This window comes from Coregonus clupeaformis, chromosome 16 (assembly GCF_020615455.1).
Source record: "Coregonus clupeaformis isolate EN_2021a chromosome 16, ASM2061545v1, whole genome shotgun sequence".
In the NCBI taxonomy this organism is placed as follows: Eukaryota; Metazoa; Chordata; class Actinopteri; order Salmoniformes; family Salmonidae; genus Coregonus; species Coregonus clupeaformis.
Window position 1 is genome coordinate 58439494 of NC_059207.1, and position 26867 is coordinate 58466360.

Here is a 26867-nt window from a genome sequence, read left to right on the forward strand (position 1 = left end):
TAGGTCAGTGTTTGCATGGTCTTCTGTAGGTCGTCCGATCTGCATGAACTGGATCAGATTAAAAGTGTCCTCAATGACCACCTCAGCACAGGTCAGAAATCACAATTCAGCATTATCCTCCCTCTCCCTACTAGTCACTCCACCATGACATGCTGAGGTTACTACATACAAGTAGGGAGAGAATAGGTCAGTGTTTGCATGGTCCTCTGTAGGTCTCAAACTATAGGTGACATTTTGCCTTCTCTGGTGCTGAGCGAATATTTTTCTTTATTCTGGATTCTTATTAGCTGCTGCCAAGGCAGCACTTGACTGTCCGAACTGTGTAATGTAGTAGGGAGTTGTAGTTACCAACAGGCCAATATTCTACGTAGTTTAGCGCAGAAAAACGTAATTAACTACAATGACCATAATCCATTTTGCGCCTACTTGTCGGGTCTATGTGTTTCTTTTACGCCTGCTACGGAAGAGACAGAAGAATGCGCAATAGAGGGAGGGACAGAGAGCGGTTGCTTCGCAAGGTATCTCTACCTAAAAATAAAACAGGCCCTCAGTGTCTGGTCTGAAGCGTGAAGTCAAGTGCTCTGCTGGTCGGCTACTGCGTAGCAACCTAGCAGTGCCAAAAGCCCTGGTCTGCCTTAGAAAGCATATGTACATTACGATCGCCAGAATGGTAAAAAAAATAGTAATCTATGGCCATTTTGGGCTCTAAAATTAGTTTATTATGAAGTTTGATCTCCTCTGTGAATTATTAAGTTAAGTTTGCGACAAATCAAGATATTTAATTAAATAGTGATCAATTCTGACTACTACATTTGTCATCACACAGGACCATGTGCTGAGACAGACCAATCACAGGCCGGCAGGCTACGAGGAAGCTTGCGCCCTCATGCCATAGACATTAAGGTTGACTCTCTCAGGCAGGATGAAACTGACTACATCGACCATGATCCTTTGATAATTACGGCCACTTTCACCATGATCCTTAGCGGGGTGGGGGGTGCCATTCAGCCCAATAAAACAAATGTAATATACACAACAGCTGAAATATTATATTCAAGTAAAGTAATGTGAATAAATGATGGTTAATAAGTGATGAGCAGTAATGGTCAGTCACTGCCATCATGTGACTTTTATTAATTGTTTTGTTCTGTGTTACAGCATTCAACCCACTTAATGCATAGTGCATTTAATGTTTAAAAAAGAATCGAAATTGAAAACTGACTACAAAAGCATTCATCGCTAGCACTAGCCTTCTCCCTACAGTTTCCAGCGGTTAGCTTTGCCCACGACTGGCTCATATGAACTATGATCCCGACAGTGTTAACGTTTAGAAATGTCAGTAATCATCGCTTACGATACGGCTTTTGAAACATATGGTCCTTATCTTTCATCAGCGAGATATACAAAAGATACACTTACTGAAGCAGTTTAGCACAGATCCATACAGCTATGGGTGCCACCATCCAACGAAACTACAATTCTGCTACTTGCCGAGTTATGCTTACACGCCTCTGTCTTCCGTCTGTTTTCCGTAAACAAGCACTGTAACATGGAGAGATGGCCGTGTGGGAACACTTACCCTATAAAGGTGTGTATCAATTTAACCTTAAGAATATATATTTCTCACATATATGAAAGATAAGGTCCTTATGCTTCCAAAACCGTACAGCAAGCGATGCGTGTTAAAGTTCAGACCGAGCATCGGGGCTCTTAACAAAACTCCCCTGTACAGGAGATACCTTTGTCCAATGACTTATGTGTAATGTAATGGAACTGAGAGTTATGATCAAGGGCTGGGTCCTCTGTAGCTCAGTTGGTAGAACATGGTGCTTGCAACGCCAGGATGGTGGGTTTGATTCCCGGGACCACCCATACTTAAAATATATGCACGCATGACTGTCACTTTGGATAAAAGCGTCTGCTAAATGGCATATATTATTAGCAAAGAATGAACAAATAAACCAACATCTAATGTATTGGCAGGATCTCCCTCTATGTCCTTGACATTGTCTCCAGAGCCATATATTGAGATAAATAAATACATGGCTATTATACATATAATCAATTCAAAATACATGGCTCTGGTTGTCTCTAGTCATCAACATGCTACATACATTGAATGGTTGATTCTTCCCTTGTGTTTGACAGAGCGAGGGTCTGTGCTGCTCAATGGCCTTGTGGATTACTACCTTGACACCAGCTCTCCACAGGCTATACTCATCCTCTGCTCTGTCAGGGAGCCTCATGACAAGGTGAGCACTGTAGGGTAAAGTTGCCCCTAGGCTCTGATCTTGGGTCAGTTTAGCATTTCCCCCCACTAATAGTTAGAATAAGGGGGAGGGGAAGTTGATCTCTGATCTGTATTTATGGGAATCTTCACCCGTAGCACCAATTGAGTTGCCTGGTCCCAGATCGGTGAGCTGTCTTGCCAACTCCTATGATCATTGGCACGAGTTGGCAGGACACCACAAACAGAACTGGGACCAGGCTACCAATCCAGCCTCTGTGGATAAAGTGTGGTTTACCACAGGGATGTCAAAACATAACATTGTGCTCTGAAGAATTGGATCCTGGCTGTCTCACCACACATCTTAAACATCATGATTTATTCATTGACAATATCGCACGGAAGGCATTGTTGACAACATGTTGAATTCCACGAGCAATCATTGAGTGCACACCATAGCAAAATGTTTTCCAGCGGAAAAAAATACTTTCTTATTGGACAAGTTTAGGTTAGTCCCTTTCCCCCCCCCCTCCTGTTTGGTTCCTAGTGAATACACCTTTGCACTGGATATGTTAACCTGTCTGTTGTCCCGCAGCACCTCCTGGACAAGCTGAACGAGTGCATGGCCAAGCCGGCCTGTCGGCTGCCCACCCTAACCCTCCTGGGGCACGTCATCCGCAAGCAGCCCCCCTGGATGCACAAGATAACCCGCTTCCCTCTGCTCACCGCCTTACTCAAATGCCTTAAGGTACGTCAGTCAGCGCCTTGGTCATAAGTAGTGCACTATATAGGACACAGGAGGTTTGTGGCACCTTAATTGGGGAGGACGGTCTCGTGGTAATGGCTGGCGCAGAATCAGTGGAATGGTATCAAATACATCAAACACATGGTTTCCATATGTTTGATACCGTTCGCGCCGTTCCAGCCATTATTACGAGCCGTCCTCCCCTCAGCAGCCTCCACTGTTATAGGGAATAGGGTGCAAAGTGGGACACAGCCATTGACTTTGCACTCTCTTTTTTGCACTTTCTAGACTGACTCTGATGTGGTGGTGCTGATAACTGGAGTCCTGGTGTTGATCACACTGCTACCCATGATACCCCATGCTGGGAAGCAGCACATATACGACTTCTTTGACATCTTTGGCCGACTGTCGTCCTGGAGCCTGAAAAACCCAGGTGGTTTAACGTAGATCAGTGTTGCCCACATAGAAACACAATTACTAGAAAGGGCGTAACCCATCAGACCACAGCAATTTGACACAGCAAATCACACTTCTGGGACGACCAACCGTTTCACATATTTGATCTATTCCACCACTAGATTCAGCTATTCATGGTTTTTGATGATTAGTTGACCAATTGAATCAGGTGTGTTAGTAATGGGATAGATGAGATGAGCGAAATGGCTGGAGGTTGGAGGAACACCCTAAGATCAAACCCATAACCTGTCCCATGGGAATGAAAATGAATGGGAAGGAGGGGACAGTAGCTCTCTGAGTACTATCTGATATAGGATTTTCCCTTCATTAAATGTTTGGTGAATTGTAGGTCACAGCCACACTATTCAGCAGTACTACTACTAGAGAAACCATGCTCATCTAGCTACAGGACAGGATCTATTTCCTTGGAATCTCCTTTGGTCATTTCCTTGGAATTGTGAAATGTTGCATAACCCCCTGTTCTCGCCCCACAACCCACCCTGTGGACCATAGGGCATGTGCACGGGGTATATCTGATCCACCTCCATGCCAGTGTGTACTCCCTCTTCCACCGGCTCTACGGCATGTACCCCTGCAACTTTGTCTCCTACCTGCGCTCCCACTACAGTATGAAGGAGAATGTGGACACCTTTGAGGAAGTGGTGAAGGTATTTTGTATTTGTATTTATTATGGATCACCACACTTCCTGGTGTCCAGCAAAATGAAGGCAGTTCATACAATCTTTAAAACATTACAATACATTCACAGATTTTATAACACACTGTGTGCCCTCAGGCCCCTACTCCACCACTACCACATATCTACAGTACAAAAATCCAAGTGTACTCGTGTGTGTCTGCATGTGTCTGCGTCTATGTTTGTGTTGCTTCACAGTCCCCGCTGTTCCATAAGGTGTTTTTTATGTTTTTTAAAAATCGAATTTTACTACTTGCATCAGTTACTTGATGTGGAATAGAGTTCCATGTAGTCATGGCTGTATGTAGTACTGTGCGCCTCCCATAGTCTGTTCGGGACTGTGAAGAGACCTCTGGTGGCATGTCTTGTGGGGTATGCAGGTGAGTACAACAGGACATGCCATACTCACCCCATGCTAGAGTCTGTGCACTACATAAATGTATGTTGTGTGAAGAGATGTCTCATGATCATCTGTCTCACCAATTTGCTCGTTTCTTAGCCGATGTTGGAGCACGTGCGGATACATCCCGAATTGGTCACTGGAACCAACGACTATGAGCTGGACCCCTCCAGGTAAGCACTCAGAAAGTAGGATTCCCAAATGGCACCCTATTCCCTATATAGTGCACTACTTTTGACCAGAGCCCGGGCCCTGGTCAAAAGTAGTGCTCTATATAGGGAATAGGGTGCCATTTGACACAACCAAAGACTCTTTCAACTAGTAAGGTCTGACCCGACAACAGCCAAGTTTACACTAATAATAAGGGGTCCTATCAAACCCCTTGGCCAGGTGGAAGAGGTTTGAGATCCACGACATTGTGATTGAATGTGCAAAAGTGTCCCTGGACCCCAAGGAAGCGTCCTGTGAGGAGGGTTACTCCAGCATGCCAGACCACGTCTTCATCCACCATCACCCCCACCTGCGGTCCGGTCTCGACTACACTGCCAGCCCCTACACCGACTTCCTCAGCAGCTTCGGTAAGAGCTCCGACACATTCACTTTGATTCAACACAATCCCAATAAAATCTTACCAATGTAGCACAGCTCTCTCCTTAGCCTGGTCCCAGGTCTGTTTGTGCCAAACATGTTTGGCATGACAAGGAGTTGACATGATGGCACAAACCGAATTTGGACCAGGCTACTCCGTCGTTGCTGTATTTTGTTGGAAAGTCATTTGTGATAGAGTACTGCAGTTACAGGCTAGAACAGCAGTTTGGCGATATACCACTTGGTTACTTAGTTGTAAGCCACACTTAACGTTTGTATTTTTCTACCACACAGTGTCAATGTTACTTCAGGGGGGCAAAAGAGGTTTTGAGCTGTTCATCAGCGTGCCTGTATTTACAGGTTGTGTGTGTATTAATGTTCGAGGTGCGTATTTTTCCCCCACACAGGTAGCTCTGCCTCTACCCCCTTATCGGTTGGCCGACCACCTCTCTCCTTGTCCTTAACCCAGCTATCAGGGACCCAGTCCTCCCTCTGCAGTCCCCACACCTCTTTCCATCAGGTGGGTCACCGTTCTCCAAGCAAAAACACCCATTAGCGAGATTACATTGAAAACCTTTGGTAAATCTAAAGCTCTGAACAGAAATATAAACGCAACATGCAACAATTTCAAAGATTTTACTGAGTTAGAGTTCATATGAGGAAATCAGCCAATTGAAATAAATTCATTAGGCCCTAATCTATGGATTTCACATGACTGGGAATACAGATATGCATCTGTTGGTCACAGATACCGTAAAAAAAATGGGCCTCAGGATCTCGTCACGGTATTTTTGTGCATTCAAATTGCCATTGATAAAATGCAATTGTGTTCGTTGTCCGTAGCTTATGGCTGCCCATACCATAAACCCACCGCCACCATGGGGCACTCTGGGTCTGCGGTTGTGAGGCCTTTTGGATGTACTTCCAAAATTCTCTAAAATGACATTGGAGGCGGCTTATGGTAGAGAAATTAACATTGAATTCTCTGGCAACAGCTCTGGTGGATATTCCTGCAGTCAGCATGCCAATTGCACGCTCCCTCAAAACTTGAGACATCTGTGGCATTGTCTTGTGTGACAACTGCACATTTTAGAGTGGCCTTTTATTGTCCTCAGCACAAGGTGAACCTGTGTAATGATCATGCTGTTTAATCAGCTTCTTGATATGCCACACCTGTCAGGTGGATGGATTATCTTGGCAAAGGAGAAATGGTCACTAACAGGGATGTAAACAAATGTATCCACAATTTGAGAGAAATAAGCTTTTTGTGCATATGGAACATTTCTGTGATCTTTTTTTTTTCAGCTCATGAAACATGGGACCAGCACTTTACATGATGCGTTCATATTTTTGTTCAGTGTACCAAGTATATAACATAAAACACTGAAGTTCCCACTGTGAAAAATAAAGTTATTCTACACAATTGTATTCTATTCTGTATTCCCATTGATTGTGATTCACGTAAATTCTCGAGACACATGGCCCTCTTGTCCCTGTGCCTGTGTTTCCAGAACCAACACTGTGAAGTTTACCCTGCTGGGAATAAAGTGTCGATGTGGAGTCCGTCCTCGGAGTGTGGAATGACCACACCTCCCACCTCGAGGGGCATCTCCCCTGCCAATGTCCCAGAGCTATCCCAAAGTGCCTCCCATGCCCCCAGCCGAACAGCCAGCACATCAGGTCATTTTTGTTCATTTTTTTATGTTATGATTTGACTTTTGTTTTTGCTGGTCAAATACCAGCTGGGGAAAACATGAAGATCTAGTGAAAGTTAAGATGGGAGAAGAAAGAACAGTTGGTATACTTTCCGGTGCTACGAAGAGTGTTTTGATGGACTGTCATAAGAACTTTTCACTCAGTTGTGTGTTCTTGTTTCATCACAGGTGGGAAATGTCTCAGTCCTGCCCCGACTCTCTCCAATGAGTTTGAGCATGTTTGTTCAGCCCCCAACACAACCAACCAGGTATATACTGTAGCACACAATTCTTACTACCAGAATCTCTGTACCAGAACCCCTAAGCACTACTCCTAGTAGTTAATTACCGAAGATGTTCTTCAATTATTTAATTGGCCAGTACAGATCATAGCAACGCAGTACAGATCATAGCTATGAAAAGGAAAGTATCTGCAGAGCCAGAGTGTACACTGACCACAAGCAGAGCTGAAGATGGCAAACTGAACTAAACTGAACTCTCTCTAAAAGTCACGCAAACGAAGCCGTCACTCCACCCGCAGAGTAGAGTTTGTTTGCTCCAGACTGTGTTGACTGTATTTATGTTAAGGTTGTACCGAGTGCTGTTTGTGCGCTGGTTGTGTGTGTGTGTGTGTGTGTTTGAAGCCACTGGTCCATCTGTAGGACTTTTCATCAGCTGAATTTGTATCTGTCCCGACAGCTGAAGCAGAAACCGAGCGGAGAGGCGGATAGAGGCAACCCTGAGGTCATCAGCAAAGGTCAGCGGCTTTGCTCATCTCCGAAGAGGAGCAGATTTCGCTCTGTCATGATTCATTGCAGGCCCCGTGTAGCTCAGTTGGTAGAGCGTGGCGCTTGTAACGCCAGGGTTGTGGGTTCGTTTCCCATGGGGGGCCAGTATGAAAATGTATGCACTCACTAACTGTAAGTCGCTCTGGATAAGAGCGTCTGCTAAAATGAATTTTTTTTATTTATTTATTTGCTTTTAATAGGGCGAATGTTAGCCCTTTACACTCGTACCAATATACGGGTTGAAAATGGCAGATTTGGACACCGATAAGCACCTAAATTGGAATGCAGTGGCAGTACAGTAACATGCTATACATGATGTCAGAGCTCAGTGGCAGTACAGTAACATGCTATACATGACGTCAGAGCTCAGTGGCAGTACAGTAACATGCTATACATGACGTCAGAGCTCAGTGGCAGTACAGGAACATGCTATACATGACGTCAGAGCTCAGTGGCAGTACAGTAACATGCTATACATGACGTCAGAGCTCAGTGGCAGTACAGTAACATGCTATACATGACGTCAGAGCTCAGTGGCAGTACAGTAACATGCTATACATGACGTCAGAGCTCAGTGGCAGTATAGTAACATGCTATACATGACGTCAGAGCTCAGTGGCAGTACAGGAACATGCTATACATGATGTCAGAGCTCAGTGGCAGTACAGTAACATGCTATACATGACGTCAGAGCTCAGTGGCAGTACAGTAACATGCTATACATGACGTCAGAGCTCAGTGGCAGTACAGGAACATGCTATACATGATGTCAGAGCTCAGTGGCAGTACAGTAACATGCTATACATGACGTCAGAGCTCAGTGGCAGTACAGTAACATGCTATACATGACGTCAGAGCTCAGTGGCAGTACAGGAACATGCTATACATGATGTCAGAGCTCAGTGGCAGTATAGTAACATGCTATACATGACGTCAGAGCTCAGTGGCAGTACAGGAACATGCTATACATGACGTCAGAGCTCAGTGGCAGTACAGGAACATGCTATACATGACGTCAGAGCTCAGGGTCTCCGTTCTGAACTTGAGCACCCCTCCCACTAATTGAGCAACTTTTGCAACTTTTTTGTTGTCTGAGTGAGGTAAATGCTGTAAATTACGAGGTCTCGATGTATTTTGAAAAGTAAGGTGAACTGTTGTCCTCACTTTCAGTCTAATAATTTTATCATAATCTCCAAACTGTTCCCTTTTAATTGCTACAATGGTTATGCATATGCTTTTCATATTTCTTCTGTAAGAAACATTTAAATGTAGACCTATCCATATAGGCCAATTCCCACGAGTGTAAGGAGTTAAGAACAAATGTCCTCTTCTTATGAACGATCGTTCACTAGACCAGATTTCTTGCCTATTTATTAGGGCTGGCAATTGCTAGGGACCTCATGATACGATATTATCACAATACTTAAGTGCCGATACGATGTGTATTGGGATTCGATACTGCACTTTTTTTATTTTTTATTAATTACTTTTTTTGTTACAAACATATTGCTCACAATATGTCTTCTGCAAAGAGATTAGAGAGAGCATGAGAAAATGAGTTTTGATCACTCGGAAATAAGTGTTGTAAACATGTTGGCTCACTATTTAAAACGATGTAGAACAAGCTATAGGATGAAGAATACTGGAGCACTAGCTAATGCTACCTACAGTAGCTAAACATTTGTTATTATATATTAAGTTGGAGTCAAATATCAATTTAATATTGTCAAAATGATATTTTCCCCCCCATCGCTACTATTTATTGCCTAACATTACTTGTTAGTTCTGTTGACGTCGCCAAAGTACCTTTCCTCCCCCAATTTTTTGGCTTTTTGTGGTGTAAAGAAAGGCATGACCTGAGACCACTATATAATAGAGGTGGTGTTGATGGGACCTGGGTTGAAATGGTATTAACAGAACCTGGGTTGAAATAGTATTGGTTGTCTTTCGAATAGTTTTTGTTTGATTGAGCCTTTCTAGAGTACCCAGATGGTCGGGGTTTGCACTTTTGCTACCTATTCCATTAGTTCCATTGAGGCAAGTTCAATGTAGCGCAGCTGAAGTATTTGAAAGAAAACAAATTCTATTTGAACCCAGGTCTGGTGCTAAGCACTCTCTATGCTCTGTCTTTGTCAGGTGCTGCTGGTGAGAGCGTGAAGACCATGTCGTTGACCGAGCTGTCGGACTTCATCAAAGAGCAGAATCTGGACAGTCAGAGGATGGAGAAGGAACGAGACGAGGGTGAACGGTTTTTCCCAATTCATGAAATGGTGTATGGTGAAGTTGCCCCTATACCACTTGTCTTTGGTCAGTTATGCATTTTCCCCACTAGTGGTTAAGGTTAGGATTGTGGGAGGGGAAGCTGATCCTTGATCTGTACCTAAGGGAAACATCACACCAGAGCTCATTAAATCCCCCCCAAACCTACTACGGTATTAATATCTTCCCATGAAAACCACTTGTGTTCAGTCAGTCGGTGTGAAAGCATTGATTTGTTCCATACGCTCTTCTCCCTGGTCAGATGCCATCACAGAGGAGCTCCTGAAGTTGACTGAGCAGAAGCACCAGGCAGCGGTGGGGGGGGCAGACCGCTCATTCTACAGCACTACAGAGACACTGACTGGGCCTCAGGAGAAGGAGCTGCTCCTCACCGCCTCCAACCAGAGCCTAAACAAGGAGGCTCAGCGCCTGGACTCCACACCCGACAAGAGCGAGTGCTCGGCGGGGGGAGGAGACCAGCAGCTCCCCTGGTCCTTCCGGCCGTGCTTCACCCCCATCGACAACCTGCTGACCGGCTTTAGCTCTTCTCGGAGCCCCTACGGGGCCGAGGAGGAGGGGGGCTCCGGTCTGGCCAAGTATGGCCCGTTCTCCTCCCCCAGTACCTTCAGGGACCCTGCGAACCCCGTCTACGAGCCTCTGTTTGAGCTGGCCCTGCCCAGGGCCGCTTCTCTGTTTGTGGGGAGGAAGACATCGGTGGCACTGGCACAGAGGGCAGCTGGCAACGGGGGGGAGAGGAACGCGAGCAGGGGGGAGGAGGAAGGGGACGAGACGGCGGCAATGTCCCCGCTGGAGGTCCTGGATCGCCTGATTCAGCACGGCAACGAGGCCTACGACAAAGTGCTCAAGAGGTGAGAGGTCATGCATGGCTGGCTGAGTGTGTTTTGCTACTCTGTCCGTATGGACAACGGACCCTTTATGGAAGTCTGGGCGGGCAGGCCAATTCCTACCATAGAATAGTACTCCATCCATGTTAATGCTCTCTCGTGTGAGTTCACGATTCACTGGTAGTGGGTTTGTCTGTACATTGCTATGAAGTGCTCGTGACCTGGCTGTGTGGTGTGCCGTACTGTACTTAACAGCCATGTCTGTTATTGCCCCTTCATTGTGATCTCTCCTCACACTCCTCTGTACTGTGTGTGTGTGTTATAGATTGCCCATGCCAAACACGTCAGTGGATTGGACACACTTTGGAGGTAAACAACAGAGTATGAAAGCGAAAAGGTATTGCAAAATATATTGCCACTACGCTATGCTGGGGAAGAGGACGAGACCTCTATCGTTTTTTCCTGTCTGCGCGCTCCATCCTACCACATCCATCTCTCTATTTTTCGGTTTATGTGTCTTTTTTCTAGCAGGTTCCTACCTGTATCTTTGTTTGAAAAGCTACATATCAGCTGTAAAATATGCAGTAGGGTGTGGTTGACCCTAAACGCTGATCTTGGGTCAGTTTTGGATTTAACCCACTAATGGTTAAGGTTAGGATTGGGAAAGGGGGAGCTGATCATAGATCTGTACCTAGGGGAACTTCCATGAGTGTGTGGCTCAACCTGTCCTTCTGTTTCTGTCCTCCAATCACTCCAGTCTAATATTAATTAGATTGACCTATTCAATCCAATGGAATTTGGCTTACTATGTTGATCACAATCTGAGAGCCACTGTATCTCATGGTTTCTTGCCCTTTGCTATGGAGTCAAAAGTTCAAGGTTTTTTTGAGACAATCTATGCATGCAGTGCTTAGGTTAATGCTTAAAATCTATGCAATATACAGTACCATTTTGTTTTGATATATACTGAACAAAATTATAACACAACATTCAACTAATTTGAATTACATTCCATATAGGAAAATCAGTCAATTGAAATAAATAAATTAGGCCCTAATCTATGGATTTGACATGACTGGGCAGGGGCACACCCACTGGGGAGCCAGGCCCAGCCAATCCAAATGAGTTCTTCCCCACAAAAAGGGCTTTATTACAGATAGAAATACTCCTCAGTTTCATCGGCTGTCCGGGTGGCTGGTCTCCACCGATCCCGCAGGTGAAGAAGCCGGATGTGGAGGTCCTGGTCTGGTGTGGTTGTGAGGCCGGTTGGACGTACTGCCAAATTCTCTAAAACGACGTTGGAGGCGGCTTATGGTAGAGAAATGAGCATTAAATTCTCTGGCAACAGCTCTGGTGGACATTCCTGCAGTCAGCATGCCAATTGCACGCTCCCTCCAAAACTTTAGACATCTGTGGCATTATGTTGTGTGGCAAAACTGCACATTTTAGAGTGGCCTTTTATTGTCCCCAGCACAAGGTGCACCTGTGTAATGATCATGCTGTTTAATCAGCTTCTTGATATGCCACACCTCTCAGGTGGTTGGATTATCTTGGTAAAGGAGAAATGCTCACTAACTCAGATGTAAACCAATTTCTGCACAAAAGTTGAAAGAAATAAGGTTTTTGTGCGTATGGAACATTTCGGGGATGTTTTATTTAAGCTCATGAAACATGGGACCAACACTTTACATGTTGTGTTTTATATTTTTGTTCAGTATAATTGTAATAGTTTTAGATACCACAGTACTAGTATCTAGTTTTCTGTGGAGATGAATAACATGGTCTTGAAGAAATGAGTTGGTAAACAGTCAAACATTTTTGCTCCTCTGTCCTCTCGACAGGCACCACGCCGCTGGATGAGCTGAACACGCTGCGCAGTCAGGTGCTGCTGCTCCACAACCAGCTCCTGTACGAGCGCTACAAGAGAGAGCAGCACGCCATTCGCAACCGCCGCCTGCTCCGCCGCATCATCAACGCCACTGCCATGGAAGAGCAAAACAACTCAATGGTTAATTTAAAAACCTTGCACTCCGTACCCAGTCAGAAGCCATTGAATCCCGAATAGAACATAACTTATTTTTGGAAATGAAAGCATGCATGTTGTTTACCAGGGTCGTATTCATTAGTGCACCGCGTAGCAAAATGTTTTGCAACGGAAAAAGACAAACGACCACTCCATATTGGACAAGTTCATATTGGTGCCTAATGAACATGAGTATGCGGTTCCTTAGGTTGATGTGGGAGCGGTGGTTGACATCTTTTTATTAATTTTTTTTATGGCCTGCTTGTTTTTGTATCTCATTAATTGGTTGTTTTACTGTAAAGTGTGTTGTGATTTTAAATGCAGATGTTTGATTTGGTTGCAGAAGGCCCAGCTGAAGCTGCAGGACGTGGAGATCCAGTCTCTGCAGGCCAGCCTGGCGGAGGAGCAGCAGCGCTACAGGCGCCTGAAGGAGGACGGAGACACTGAGACGGCCTGCCTCCACAGTCAATTCCAACAGCTACAACAGGGCCACAACCAGTACCTAACCAAGGCTCAGAAGCTGCAGGTACACATGTGCACACACACACATATAGTACACAGTATCACTTGAGACACATGAGTGAATGTAATATTTAACCAACCGTATTTTTATGAATCAACCGCCTTATAACCAGGACTTGCATCTTTTCAGGAGAGGGTCTGTATATGTTTTTACTAATGTCCAGGGGCCTCATTTATAACCGAAGCATACATTTTACACTAAATATCTACGTGCGCAATTTCTGAAAAAACTGTGCACGCTCAAAAATATTGAGATTTATAAACTTGCCGTGTACACGTTTCCCGTTATAAATCAGACCTGTCGTAAAACTGTGCAAGCGTGAACGAGCATTATAACTCTGCCTGAAAAACGCACATCATTCACCTTTTATGGTGACAATAACTCCCTGTATATGCCTTCTATGGAAGTATTGGAATTGGGCCAAAACAGTATCTAAAGGATAGCCATGGCAAACTTGATCAAATGTATTTGGAGGTGTTGGCAGAATGTTTTCTTTTGCAGGACATTTGATGTTTCCATTTCTGAAAGACAAAAACAATTAATTGCAAATTGTTGTGGACCAGTTAACAGATTGTTTGAATTCAATAATGTTTTGCATTTACTTTTTCCCGAACCTAAATATGCTGCCCTGCCTGCGAATTCTGAAACATTGTTTACTTGGAAAACAATGAAAACTACAGTAGACCTACTTACAGTGGTAGCCTACACACTTCAATGCAAACGATCAACTGTCTGTTCACCTGTTACATTCTGCTGTATGTTATAAAGCGCGCTCCCTTTCGGATGCATACAGCAACAACTTGAAATTATAATAGCCTATCTAATAGGCCCAATTAAATGAGAGATGGGACGAATGGTAGCCTATCCTAACTTGTTGTAGGCCTAAAGGCTATTTTGCGAGTGAGGAATTTATTCTGTCATGGAAATGAAATAAATAATAGGAAATAGATGCCGATTTCTAATTATTTTAAAATGCTAAGATAAACTAAATCTATCAACTTTTTCTACATTTTGTTGTGTTAAAGCCTGAATTTAAAATAGATTAAATTCAGATTTTTTTGTCACTGGCCTACACACAAATACCCCATAATGTAAAAGTGGAATTATGTTTTTAGGAATGTTCACTACTTAAAATAAAAATGAAAAGTGGAAATGTCTTGAGTCAATAAGTATTCAGCCCCTTTGTTATGGCAAGCCTAAATAAGTTCATAATAAAATGTGATTAACAAGTCACGTAATAAGTTGCATGGACTCACTGTGTGCAATAACTGTTGAACATGCTTTTTGAATAACTACCTCATCTCTGTACCCCACATAAACAATTATCTGTAAGGTCCCTCAGTCGAGCAGTGAATTTTAAACACAGATTCAACCACAAAGACCGGGGAGGTTTTCCAATGCCTCGCAAAGAAGGGCACCTATTGGTAAATACAATTTTTAAAAAGCAGTCATTGAACATCCCTTTGAGCATGGTGAAGTTATTAATTACACTTTGGATGGTGTATCAATACACCTAGTCACTAAAAAGATACAGGTGTCCTTCCTAACTCAGTTGCCGGAGAGGAAGAAAACCGCTCAGGGATTTCACCATGAGGCCAATGGTGACGTTAAAACAGTTACAGAGTTTAATGGCTTTGATAGGAGACTTATGATTGATCAACAACATTGTAGTTACTCCACAATACTAACCTAATTGACAGTGAAAAGAAGGAATCATGGCCTTCTGAGTGGCGCAGCGGTCTAAGGCACTGTGTCACTACAGCCTGGGGTTCGATCCCAGGCTGTGTCACAACCGGCCGTGACCGGGAGACCCATAGAGCGGCGCACAATTGGCCCAGCGTCGTCCGGGTTAGGGGAGGGTTTGGCTTGGGGGGGCTTTACTTGGCTCATCGCGCTCTAGTGATTCCTTGTGGCGGGCCGGGCGCCTGCAGGCTGACTTAGGTCGTTAGTTGAACAGTGTTTCCTCCGACACACTGGTGCAGCTGGCTTCCGGGTTAAGCGAGTGGGTGTTAAGAAGCACGGCTTGGCGAGTCATGTTTCGGAGGACGCATGACTCAACCTCGCCGAGCCCGTTGGGGAGTTGCAGCGATGAGACGATTGTAATCACGAAATAAAAAAATTAAAAATAATAATGGAATCCTGTACAGAATATGCATCATGTTTGCAACAAGGCACTAAAGTAATACTACCAAAAATGTGGTAAAGCAATTCACAATTTTGTCCTGAATACAAAGTATTGTTTGGGGCAAATCCAATACAACACATTACCGAGTACCACTTTAAGTTTTTTCAAGCATAGTGGTGGCTGCATCGTGTTATGGGTATGCTTGTAATCGTTAAAGACTGGGGAAATTTTCAGGATAAAAATAAACTGAATCGAGCTAAGCACAGCCAAAATTCTAGACGATAACCTGGTTTAGTGTGCTTTCTACCAGACACTGGGATTTGAAGTCACCTTTCAGCAGGACAATAACCTAAAACACAAGGCCAAATCTACTCTGGAGTTGCTTACCAAGAAGACAGTAAATGTTCCTGAGTGGCGAGTTACAGTTTTGACTTAAATCTACTTGAAAATGTATGGCAAGACCTGACATTTTTTGTCTAGCAATGATCAATAACCAATTTGACAGAGCTTGAAGAATTTTGAAAAGAATAATGGGTAAATGTTGCACAATCCAGGTGTGGAAAGCGCTTAGAGACTTACCCAGAAAGACTCACAGCTGTAATCGCTGACAAAGGTGCTTCTACAAAGTATTGAGTCAGGGGTGTGAATACTTATGTAAATGAGAATTCTGTATTTCATTTTCAATACATTGGCAAAAATGTATAAAAACATGTTTTCACTTTGTCATTATGGGTTATTGTGCTTAGATGGGTGAGAGATCAATTTAATCAATTTGGAATTCAGGCTGTAACAACAAAATGTGGAATGAGTCAAGGGGTGTGAATACTACACTGCTCAAAAAAATTAAGGGAACACTTAAACAACACAATGTAACTCCAAGTCAATCACACTTCTGTGAAATCAAACTGTCCACTTAGGAAGCAACACTGATTGACAATACATTTCACATGCTGTTGTGCAAATGGAATAGACAACAGGTGGAAATTATAGGCAATTAGCAAGACACCCCCAATAAAGGAGTGGTTCTGCAGGTGGTGACCACTGTTGTGCAAATGGAATAGACAACAGGTCCTGCCCGTTCCCCAGACCTGAATCCAATTGAGCACATCTGGGACATCATGTCTCGCTCCATCCACCAACGCCACGTTGCACCACAGACTGTCCAGGAGTTGGTGGATGCTTTAGTCCAGGTCTAGGAGGAGATCCCTCAGGAGACCATCCGCCACCTCATCAGGAGCATGCCCAGGTGTTGTAGGGAGGTCATACAGGCACGTGGAGGCTACACACACTACTGAGCCTCATTTTGACTTGTTTTAAGGACATTACATCAATGTTGGATCAGCCTGTAGTGTGGTTTTCCACTTTAATTTTGAGGGTGACTACAAATCCAGACCTCCATGGGTTGATAAATTTGATTTCCATTGATATTTTTTGTGTGATTTTGTTGTCAGCACATTCAACTATGTAAAGAAAAAAGTATTTAATAAGATTATTTAATTCATTCAGATCTAGGATGTTATTTTAGTGTTCCCTTTATTTTTTTGAGCAGTGTATATGCCTGTGATCAAAATCAGCACAGGGTAGGCATACAGTGAGTATTTGATCCCCTGCTGATTTTGTACGTTTGCCCACTGACAAAGACATGATCAGTCTATAATTTTAATGGTAGGTTTATTTGAACAGTGAGAGACAGAATAACACCAAAAAATCCAGGAAAACGCATGTCAAAAATGTTATAAATTTGATTTGCATTTGCATGAGGGAAATAAGTATTTGACCCCCTCTCAATCAGAAAGGTTTCTGGCTCCCAGGTGTCTTTTATACAGGTAGCGAGCTGAGATTAGGAGCACACTCTTAAAGGGAGTGCCCTAATCTCAGTTTGTTACCTGTATAAAAGACACCTGTCCACAGAAGCAATCAATCAATCAGATTCCAAACTCTCCACCATGGCCAAGACCAAAGAGCTCTCCAAGGATGTCAGGGACAAGATTGTAGACCTACACAAGGCTGGAATGGGCTACAAGACCATCGCCAAGCAGCTTGGTGAAAGGTGACAACAGTTGGTGCGATTATTTGCAAATGGAAGAAACACAAAATAACTGTCAATCTCCCTCGGCCTGGGGCTCCATGCAAGATCTCACCTCGTGGAGTTGCAATGATCATGAGAACGGTGAGGAATCAGCCCAGAACTACACGGGAGGATCTTGTCAATGATCTCAAGGCAGCTGGGACCATAGTCACCAAGAAAACAATTGGTAACACACTAAGACGTGAAGGACTGAAATCCTGCAGCGCCCGCAAGGTCCCCCTGCTCAAGAAAGCACATATACAGGGCCGTCTGAAGTTTGCCAATGAACATCTGAATGATTCAGAGGAGAACTGGGTGAAAGTGTTGTGGTCAGATGAGACCAAAATGGAGCTCTTTGGCATCAACTCAACTCGCCGTGTTTGGAGGAGGAGGCATATAACCCCAAGAACACCATCCCCACCGTCAAACATGGAGGTGGAAACATTATGCTTTGGGGGTGTTTTTCTGCTAAGGGGACAGGACAACTTCACTGCATCAAAGGGACGATGGACGGGGCCATGTACCATCAAATCTTGGGTGAGAACCTCCTTCCCTCAGCCAGGGCATTGAAAATGGGTTGTTGATGGGTATTCCAGCATGACAATGACCCAAAACACATGGCCAAGGCAACAAAGGAGTGGCTCAAGAAGAAGCACATTAAGGTCTTGGAGTGGCCTAACCAGTCTCCAGACCTTAATCCCATAGAAAATCTGTGAAGGGAGCTGAACGTTCGAGTTGCCAAACGTCAGGCTCGAAACCTTAATGACTTGGAGAAGATCTGCAAAGAGGAGTGGGACAAAATCCCTCCTGAGATGTGTGCAAACCTGGTGGCCAACTACAAGAAACGTCTGATCTGTGTGATTGCCAACAAGGGTTTTGCCACAAAGTACTAAGTCATGTTTTGCAGATGGGTCAAATACTTATTTCCCTCATTTGACGCGCTATGACGCTGTTGACACTCGCGGCCCATCTGTTTGTTCTCAGTCACTAATTCCAGTGTGTTCACGGGCGTAATTGAGCTTGAGTGGCATCATACAGTGCATTCGGAAAGTATTCAGACCCTTCACTTTTTCCACATTTTGTTACGTTACAGCCTTATTCTAAAATTGATTAAATTAATTGTTTTCCTCATTAATCTACACACAATACCCCATTATGACAAAGCGAAAACCGGTTGTTAGAAATGTTTGCCAATTCATAAAAATGTACTTAAGTATTCAGACCTTTTGGTATGAGACTCGAAATTGAGCTCAGGTGCATCCTGTTTCCATTGATCATCCTTGAGATGTTTCTACAACTTGATTAGAGTCCACCTGTGGTAAATTCAATTGATTGGACATGATTTCGAAAGGCACACACCTGTCTATATAAGGTTCCACAGTTGACAGTGCATGTCAGAGCAAAAACCAAGCCATGAGGTCGAAGGAATTGTCCTTAGAGCTCCGATACAGGGTTGTGTCGGTGAAGCATGGTTGTTGTAGCATCATGCTGTGGGGATGTTTTTCAGCGGCAGGGACTGGGAGACTAGTCAGGATCAAGGGGAAGATGAACGGAGCAATGTACAGAGAGATCCTTGATGAAAACCTGCTCCAGAGCACTCAAGACCTCAACCTGGGGTAAAGGTTCACCTTCCAACAGGACAACGACCCTAAGCACACAGCCAAGACAACGCAGGAGTGGCTTCAGGACAGGTCTCTGAATGTCCTTGAGTGGCCCAGCCAGAGTCCAAACCCAATCAAACATCTCTGGAGAGACCTGGATATAGCTGTGCAGCGACACTCCCCATCCAATTTGACAGAGCTTGAGAGGATCTGCGGAGAAGAATGGGAGAACCTCCCCAAATACAGGTGTGCCAAGCTTGTAGCGTCATACCCAAGAAGACTCGAGGCTGTAATCGCTGCCAAAGGTGCTTCAACAAAGTGCTGAGTAAAGGGTCTGAATACTTATGTAAATGTAGTAGTTTTATTTTTGGTATTAATATACATTTGCAAAAATGTCTAAACCTGTTTTTTCTTTGTCATTATGGGGTATTGTGTGTACATTGAGGAGGGAAAAAACAATTTAATCAATTTTTTAAGGCTGTAATGTAACAAAATGTGAAGAAAGTCAAGGGGTCTGAATACTTTCCGAATGCACTGTATATTCCCCATTTGCACAAGGCTACTACTATCCTACTTTTGCTTTTGCCTTCTTGCAATGCAATACTTCAACCATTAGAAACTGTGTGCGCATGGTCTAAAGTTTGTGGGACGATTCTCACGTCAATTTCAGTTTTTATGAATGCCAACTTTTGCGTGAACTGGCACACGCATGTTTTGGTGCATATTTTGTGCGTACGCAACATTTATAAATGAGGCCCCAGGTACTGACTTCTGATTTTGTCTACAGAGTGAGCTACAGGAATGCCAAAGCAACATGGGAGAGCTGGAGTCTGAGCTTCAGAAAGCCAACAACGAGGCATACAACACTGGACACCAGCTCACCCAACTGTCCCTCAAGGTGAGATTACCAACACATAACTATTGCCATTATTACGCATATTAAACTACCAGTCATTTCATATCTCTGTTTATTTCGTAGTCCTCAAAGAGAAAAGAGCTTATCTTAAAGCTAGAGGAAAGGTAGTTATAGGCTAGTCGAGCAAAATAAAAAAACATTCTATTGGTCAGTGTATTTCAACAAACAAAACAAAAAAAGTAATATGCTCCCCCAAAATCTTTCCTTTTCTCTTCCCCTGTTCAGCTCACCAACAGTGAGAACCTCCAGCAGCAGATGTACCTGTTGAACAAACAGCTTCTGTTGCTGGGAGAGACCAACAAGCTGGCAATACAGGAGGTGCAACGTCTGGGACCGGAGAGCAGCAAGGTAGAGGTCACCCCCCCCCCCCATATTCAATACCAAGTAGACCGGGGCCACAAACAACCCAAAGCGCAGTGTTTCCCCAATGCTGGTCCTGGGGACCCAAAGGGGTGCACATTTTTTGTCTTTGCCGTAGCACTTATATTCAACTCGTCAAGCCTAGTTGAATCATGTGTGTAAATCTGAAACTATTGGATAAACATACTATGGTAGTAACTCCCACTTACCCTCTGAAAGGTGAGGTGGAATTATTTTTGCCATATTGCTTATGCCTACCCAAACATTTAAGATCTACACAAGTGGCTAAGCGTTGTTTCTGGACCGGACCCAAACTCTTCATATCAACGATCATATCACTTGTATCCCTCTTTATAACGGTTTCTTGACACATTTATCTTTTGGCCAAGTCAGCTCTTGTACCATAGACCAGTGTTTCCCAATCCTTGTCCTGGGGACCAAAAGGGGTGCACATTTTAGTTTTTGTCCTAGCACTAACAAAACTGATTCAAATAATAAAAGACTTGATGATGAGTTGATTAATTGAATCAAGTGTGTTAGTGCTAGGTCAAAAAGTAAGATGTGACCGACCGGCTCGATTCGGTCTTATGTAGCAAAATTTGAAATTGTGTTTTTTACATTGGATAAAAGTAGAGACTCAGAGCTAGAAAATGGTATATCATACACTACAGTTAAGGAACAATGGGAAAGTAATTCTGCTTTGAAAGTTGATAAACCTGTAACCTCACTTTTGAGAAAATGACCCTTGAATGTTTTGGTACACCCACTGGAGAGCTCTTCTTTGTCTACACCCATTCAGCATTGTTCATACCCTCTTAAGCTTTAGCCCCACCCATCTCTTTAAGGATTCACATGTGAGGCCATGTACTAAACAACCAAAGATTTCAAGACTAAAGGCTGGTTTATACTATGGGTGTGTTTGTAAATTTAATTTGGAGTATCAGAGTGTGCTCAGAGTGCGCTCTGGGCGTTCGTAAACTCAGAGCGTTGTCAGATTGTTCATTCGTAAATTCAGAGCGGTTCGCTCTCGGAGCAATCAGAGTGCACACCTGACGCTGTGGCTGAGGAGTTGGGTTGATCCGAGCGTTCTGGCCTAACAGCAGTCAAGCTAACTGGCTAAAGTTGACTAGCTTGCTAGCTACTTCCAGACACAAATGAGAGAACAGCTCACTGACCATTTTGCTTGCCCTAGCAGAGCTGGTTAGGCTGTTTCTATGTTATCCAGAGCGTTGGTGACTGCAACTGCTGCTGGCAATAATTTAATTACGTGTTTTTTGCCAACGTTTACTGACACCAGCCATATTCAACGTGTGTTGAGCGTTCGTAAATCTGTCAGTTATTCTGCGCTCTGGCACACTCAGACGAGAGTGCTCTGAAATCGGAGTAGATAGCCAGAGTGAATTTACCAGCTACGTCTATCGACAGTTGTCGCAGTGACATCATGAACATTCTATTGAAATGGTTACATGCATAGAGGAGTCTTTTTTTGTTTTGACATGTAGCTAGCTAGCTAGCTCGCTAGACAATGAACCATAATCCTTACTACACAATAATATTACTACACAGATCATACACGTAATGTTAGCTAGTGAGCCAGCCAAAATTAGAAACGTATATCTAAAAATGTAGCTAGCTAGATTATCTTACCCGTATACATAGATGGACGCTTCTCCCTCTCTGTCATGGATGCCATGCTTGCCCTTAGTTTGAAGATGTAATCCGGAGACAGGTGTTTTCTCCATCTCTTTAGCTATCATACTCGTAATTCCACTGATTTCAAAACTCGGTCCTCCCAGAAATTGGAGAGCAATACTCATGCAGTTCTACTAGGTGATATCTTTAAAAAAAGCTGCGTTAGAAAGGATTACCTACACATACTAACCAGCTCATGTTATAGACAGAAGCGTGCTACATGGCAGACCAATCCGAACTCATCTCTCGGCATGTCCAGCCCACTCATTATCTCAGCCAATCAAGGCTAGCGAGAAGGTTGCTGTCTTTTTCCGTGGCTAAACCAACTAATCTCGTAGTTTAACAATTGTATTCTTATTTACAGATGGCATACAAGTATGTTATTAAGGCACATGAAAGTTCACGTTAGAGAAGGCATTTCTGTCAAAAAACGCATTTTGATTTTTAAAAAAAGTTTACGTTCAAGTGGCTCTCCTGTGAAGTAGTGACGCGCGACATACACCTAGTTTCCTGAAACGAGTCACAAATGTGCACCCCTTTGGGTCCCCATTTCCTGGTCCTGTGCGTGCGTTGCTGCAGGAGCTGCGGATGCTGCAGTCAACCATGGGCAAGGAGCAGGAGCGTCTGCGTCAGAGCATGGTGCAGCAGAGACAGGGATTGGAGGCGGCCCAGCAGCGCATCGGAGACCTGGAGGCCCAGCTGGCGAAGAAGGACCACCTCATTCTGGAGCAGAAGAAGTTCCTGGAGGAAGTCAAAGGCCAGACCAAGTAAGGGCCCAACTCCACTCCACATTATGTATAAATTATTTTTCAGAGATTGAATTTAGAGTGGGGGCTAGATTTGAGAGGGGAGAACAGGTAGGAAATGGTGGGGAGGCTGGATTCAACCGACATCAGCTAAGTGCTTGGTTCCTGTACTCAACTCTTATTATTCAATCATTCCACAATGGATGGACTGTATCGTGTAGTCTTTCACCCCTGTGAACTTTTACATTTTAAAGGTGTGTGTGTCTGTCTGTGTGTCACCCCAGGGGCCAGCTGCAGGCGTCGGAGAGCAGGTACCTGGCCCTGCGACGGGTCACCCAGGTGCTGCAGACGGAGATGCTGCAGCTCTACAGCCAGCTGGATGCCGAGATGCTGACCACCAACCAGAGTCTCTCAGAGTCTGACGCCATCGAGCCCTCCAGCGCTCCTCCTCCCGGCACCTCCAGGTGAGACCCAGCACCTCCTTTGATCCCTTTCTCTCACAGTGTGAGGGATGGCTCCAGCTCCCACAGTGTGGAGATAACACCCAAGGGACTTCAAAGTATAGTTACGCAATATAGACAAAATGCTGCTGGTGGTTTTTTTTGTACAATAAATGTCCTCTCTCTGGGACAAAGTTAAATTATATAACCATGCCAAGTGCTACTAGCAGGAGATGTTCTTTTAGCTGGGCTATACCCAGTGCAGTGCAATTTGAATTTATTTGAGCCATCTCATCATTACTACACTCCAGAAATACAGTACTATTGAAACCAACGCAGTCAGGATTAGGGGTGTGAACGCGTTAAACTAAATTGGGATCCTTAATATTAAGAAGAATTGATATCACAGTGCAGCTGGCTCGCCTGCTCTTTCTCTTAGCTAATGCTGCGAGTGTGTGTTCAATCTTCGGTCTGCTGCGTGTAGAATATTCCAGCCTATTTCTTGATGATAGGCCCTGCTTTACTGAAGTTGCGAGCCATTGCAAGCCAAGAAATTGTGATGCCCCTCCCCCCTCTTTCCGTCCCTCACTAGCTTGCTATGAAAGATGCAAGTGTTTGTGTTCTCAGAAGTACGCCAACTAATCAGTCTCCTCCGTGCCCAAAATACTGAATCTTAGGAGTCGATTCCTAGCGGAAGATGTTTTCTTTCTACAAAATGGCTTTCTTTTTTAGGAGAGCATGGCCTGCAGCAGGCAGTTTAAGATTATGTGATGGACGTTAGTCCCCGCTTCAGAAGCGGCATTCCTTTACTGACAAGTAAAATGCCCGTTAAGTGGTGCTTCGAAACTTATCTCCAGAGAAGGTTTTGTTTCGGCATTTAAAAAGTTGTAGTGTACCCTTGGACAAACAAACATGCCGTAGCCGAGGTGCTTTCAAGGTTTATATGACTGCGGTAGATGTAACTTAATTGCCTGGCCATAGTGGATATACATAAGTAATAGGACCATTATTCTGCATTGTAAGTTGATGTCTATTTTTATTATTGTTTTAACAGAAAACCGATACATGGCTGTTTAAACGTTTAGCAAAATTGTCAATTTGTCACATTCCTAGTCAGGATAACGGAGAGGATATTAGCCTGTACATAAATTAAAAGTAGGGACTATGGACTAATCCCAGAGAGATACAGCTCTTGAACAGAATGTGTTGATTCATCTAGTGAAGCTGAAGACCAATGTAAAAAGATGAACAATAGTGTGTCTCTGTGTGTTTGCTAGGCCAAATGGCAGCAGTAGCAGAACTGTGCCAACTGCTCAGGGCAGCGCTGACCGAGGCACCCAAGCGTGGCCGCCTGGCAACGGAAGCACTTTACCCCCCGGGGGTGGCGCTCAGTCCACCACCACGGTGACCCTCAACGGCAGTCTGCAACAGCCCCCTCTCCTGTCAGAGATGTCCCCGACCCACCTGGCCGCCTCTCCACTTTCCTTCTCCCCGGTTGACACCCCCTTAACTGTGGGCTCCTACCCCAGTGCCAAGAGCTTCCTAGGCATGCACACCCGAGAGCTGTTCCGCAACAAAAGCGAGAGCCAGTGTGACGGGGATGAAGGCACCCAGCTCAGTAGTCTCTCTCAGGGCCTGGTCGCCAGTGAGGAGAGCAGCGAGTCGACCGAGAACGTCCAGTCCAGCCCATTTCCTCCTCCCGCCACAGGCACCCCCCCTCATTCCCATCCTGCTCCTCCATCACAGGGCTCTGCTCAGTCTGCTCTGGCCCAGGAGCCACCCCCGTCAGACAGCCAGCAGCTTAGGGCCCACCACGGGCAGGGGGCAAGGCCTAGGGCCAGCGCTGCCGCTGCCGCCCGCCAGAGGAGGAAGGACCTGCGGATCATGGACTACAATGAAACACAGCATGAGCACATCTGACGACGAGAGAGGGAGGGGCGGGGCAACAGCTGCTGATGAGCTGCCACTGTAACAACACATGTAAGGAAATATCTCTAAATGCAGTGTTATTTTCCCTGTGGTTGGCAGCGTTTAGGTTCTTACAAAAGCTCTATTGTAAAAACAAGAATAAAAAAAATTACAAAAATAATCCCTAAGCAAGGGACAATGAGCAAATTAATGTTATTCAACTTTGCCCTTCTAATTAGCTTTTGAATGTATTCCATTAGGGTGAGCAAGAGTGAACAAAAAGTATTCAACAGTGAACCTAACATGGATTCCTAATGGCAAGTCCTATCACACGGAATTGGTCTGTTGGGTGTGTAAATCTATATCTTGAGGCTACATCGGTCTGTGTGAGCTTTGTGTGAGGTAAAACGAGCAAGAATCTTTTATGTTAGATGTTTTAATAAGCTATTTATTTATGGTTTCGGCACACCCCAATCTAGAATGGCCTGAACGTTTCTGTCGGGTTCGGAGGGTCCTACTCACAAGTGCAATACTTTTCTCAAATGACACTTCAGGCCAATGGATTCATGTTGTTTTTTTGCTGCTTGGTCAAAGGCCTCACAGCCTCAGCTTTTCAGAACACTTCCTGAGTTGTTCCATCACATTTCCCTCCCCAAAACACTGAGTGCTTCTTGTTTAACATATATAGTTCTACAAATAGGTACTTCAGTTATTGCAATAATCAGTTGATATCATTGAAGAAATGATACAACCAGGTAAAGAGAAGCTTAAAAAGGATCAAGTAACTATATTTTATTTTGTCTTGTTGATAAAATGGGCATGATCCCACCATCCAATGAAGTTTTACAGCAATAATGCATCTTGCCTAGGTTCAAGCTAAATCTCTAGCTCAGGTCTAGGTTGTTAGTATGTGTTCCTGCAGTAACACCCTGGACCAGAGCTAGTTAATTCTTATACATTCTCTTGTTCTGTGTGCCACTTTGCATCCATCTTGCTTTTTGGGGGTTTATTGATCAAGTTGATGTGGATCACTGCATTATTTTGTCTAGGCTAGAGGCCTGAGAGGACTGTGTTCTTTTGGATATTCAGTGCCTTGATGGCTGCACACAACTGCCAGAACTTCTGTAGTGGGACTCTGATGGCACTCTTGATGTCTTGGCATTGAAACTATGCCAGGTAAATATCCCTCTTCATAGAGGTCCTTCCTCACCCAATGCCTTTAAAGTGAATCAGGGGTCATATTGGAGTTCTAAACATGGACCTATTGTGAATTGGTTTCTGTTGCCATATCATTGTCAATCGTCTAGGATGACGATCATTCTTTTTCCATCATTTTTCCATCCCCTACTCAGGTTAAGGGCTTGCAAGCTAGTCAGTTAAGTTGCATATCCAATGAAATCAGTATTACCCATCTCCAGCTGTTATCCTCAAAGCATGGTCTCTGTCCAAGATCCTGGTGTCCATTCAAGTGTTCCTTTTTTCCCCACATCTTTTGTTATCAAGCATGTAAATCAATGTTAAACACCATCGGAATAAGGAAACTATTGTACGGTGAATCTGACAGTATGTTAAGACAGTTCTCATTACAAATGTTCTGATAAAAAAAAAAGAAATTGTTAACTGAACAATATAAATCAATAAAAATATTTTGCATTGTCGCTTGTTCTTTTCATTTTGCCAAAGCACACAAACATTGTTACATGGTAATGTACCAAGATTTGGTTCTGGGTGCCGAGATTATAGTTATGGGCGGCAGGTAGCTTAGT

The 26867-nt window shown here is 44.1% G+C and overlaps 1 protein-coding gene and 1 non-coding gene across 2 annotated transcripts; both read left to right on the forward strand.

Moving 5' to 3' along the window:
• Positions 1 to 26759, forward strand: tsc1a (TSC complex subunit 1a). The gene is made up of 21 exons (XM_041900559.2): positions 1 to 91; positions 2149 to 2252; positions 2823 to 2975; positions 3261 to 3405; positions 3942 to 4096; positions 4625 to 4698; positions 4916 to 5103; positions 5521 to 5633; positions 6625 to 6793; positions 6997 to 7076; positions 7507 to 7564; positions 9732 to 9836; positions 10117 to 10723; positions 11025 to 11068; positions 12541 to 12707; positions 13066 to 13248; positions 19827 to 19937; positions 20181 to 20303; positions 22587 to 22774; positions 23038 to 23217; positions 24471 to 26759. Exons 1-21 carry the CDS (start codon positions 16 to 18, stop codon positions 25111 to 25113), a joined length of 3666 nt encoding a protein of 1221 aa, XP_041756493.2. The 5' UTR covers positions 1 to 15; the 3' UTR covers positions 25114 to 26759.
• trnat-ugu lies at positions 7625 to 7700 on the forward strand. The gene has a single exon. It is a non-coding gene; the product is annotated as a tRNA-Thr (tRNA).
• Positions 26760 to 26867: the final 108 nt, after the last annotated feature.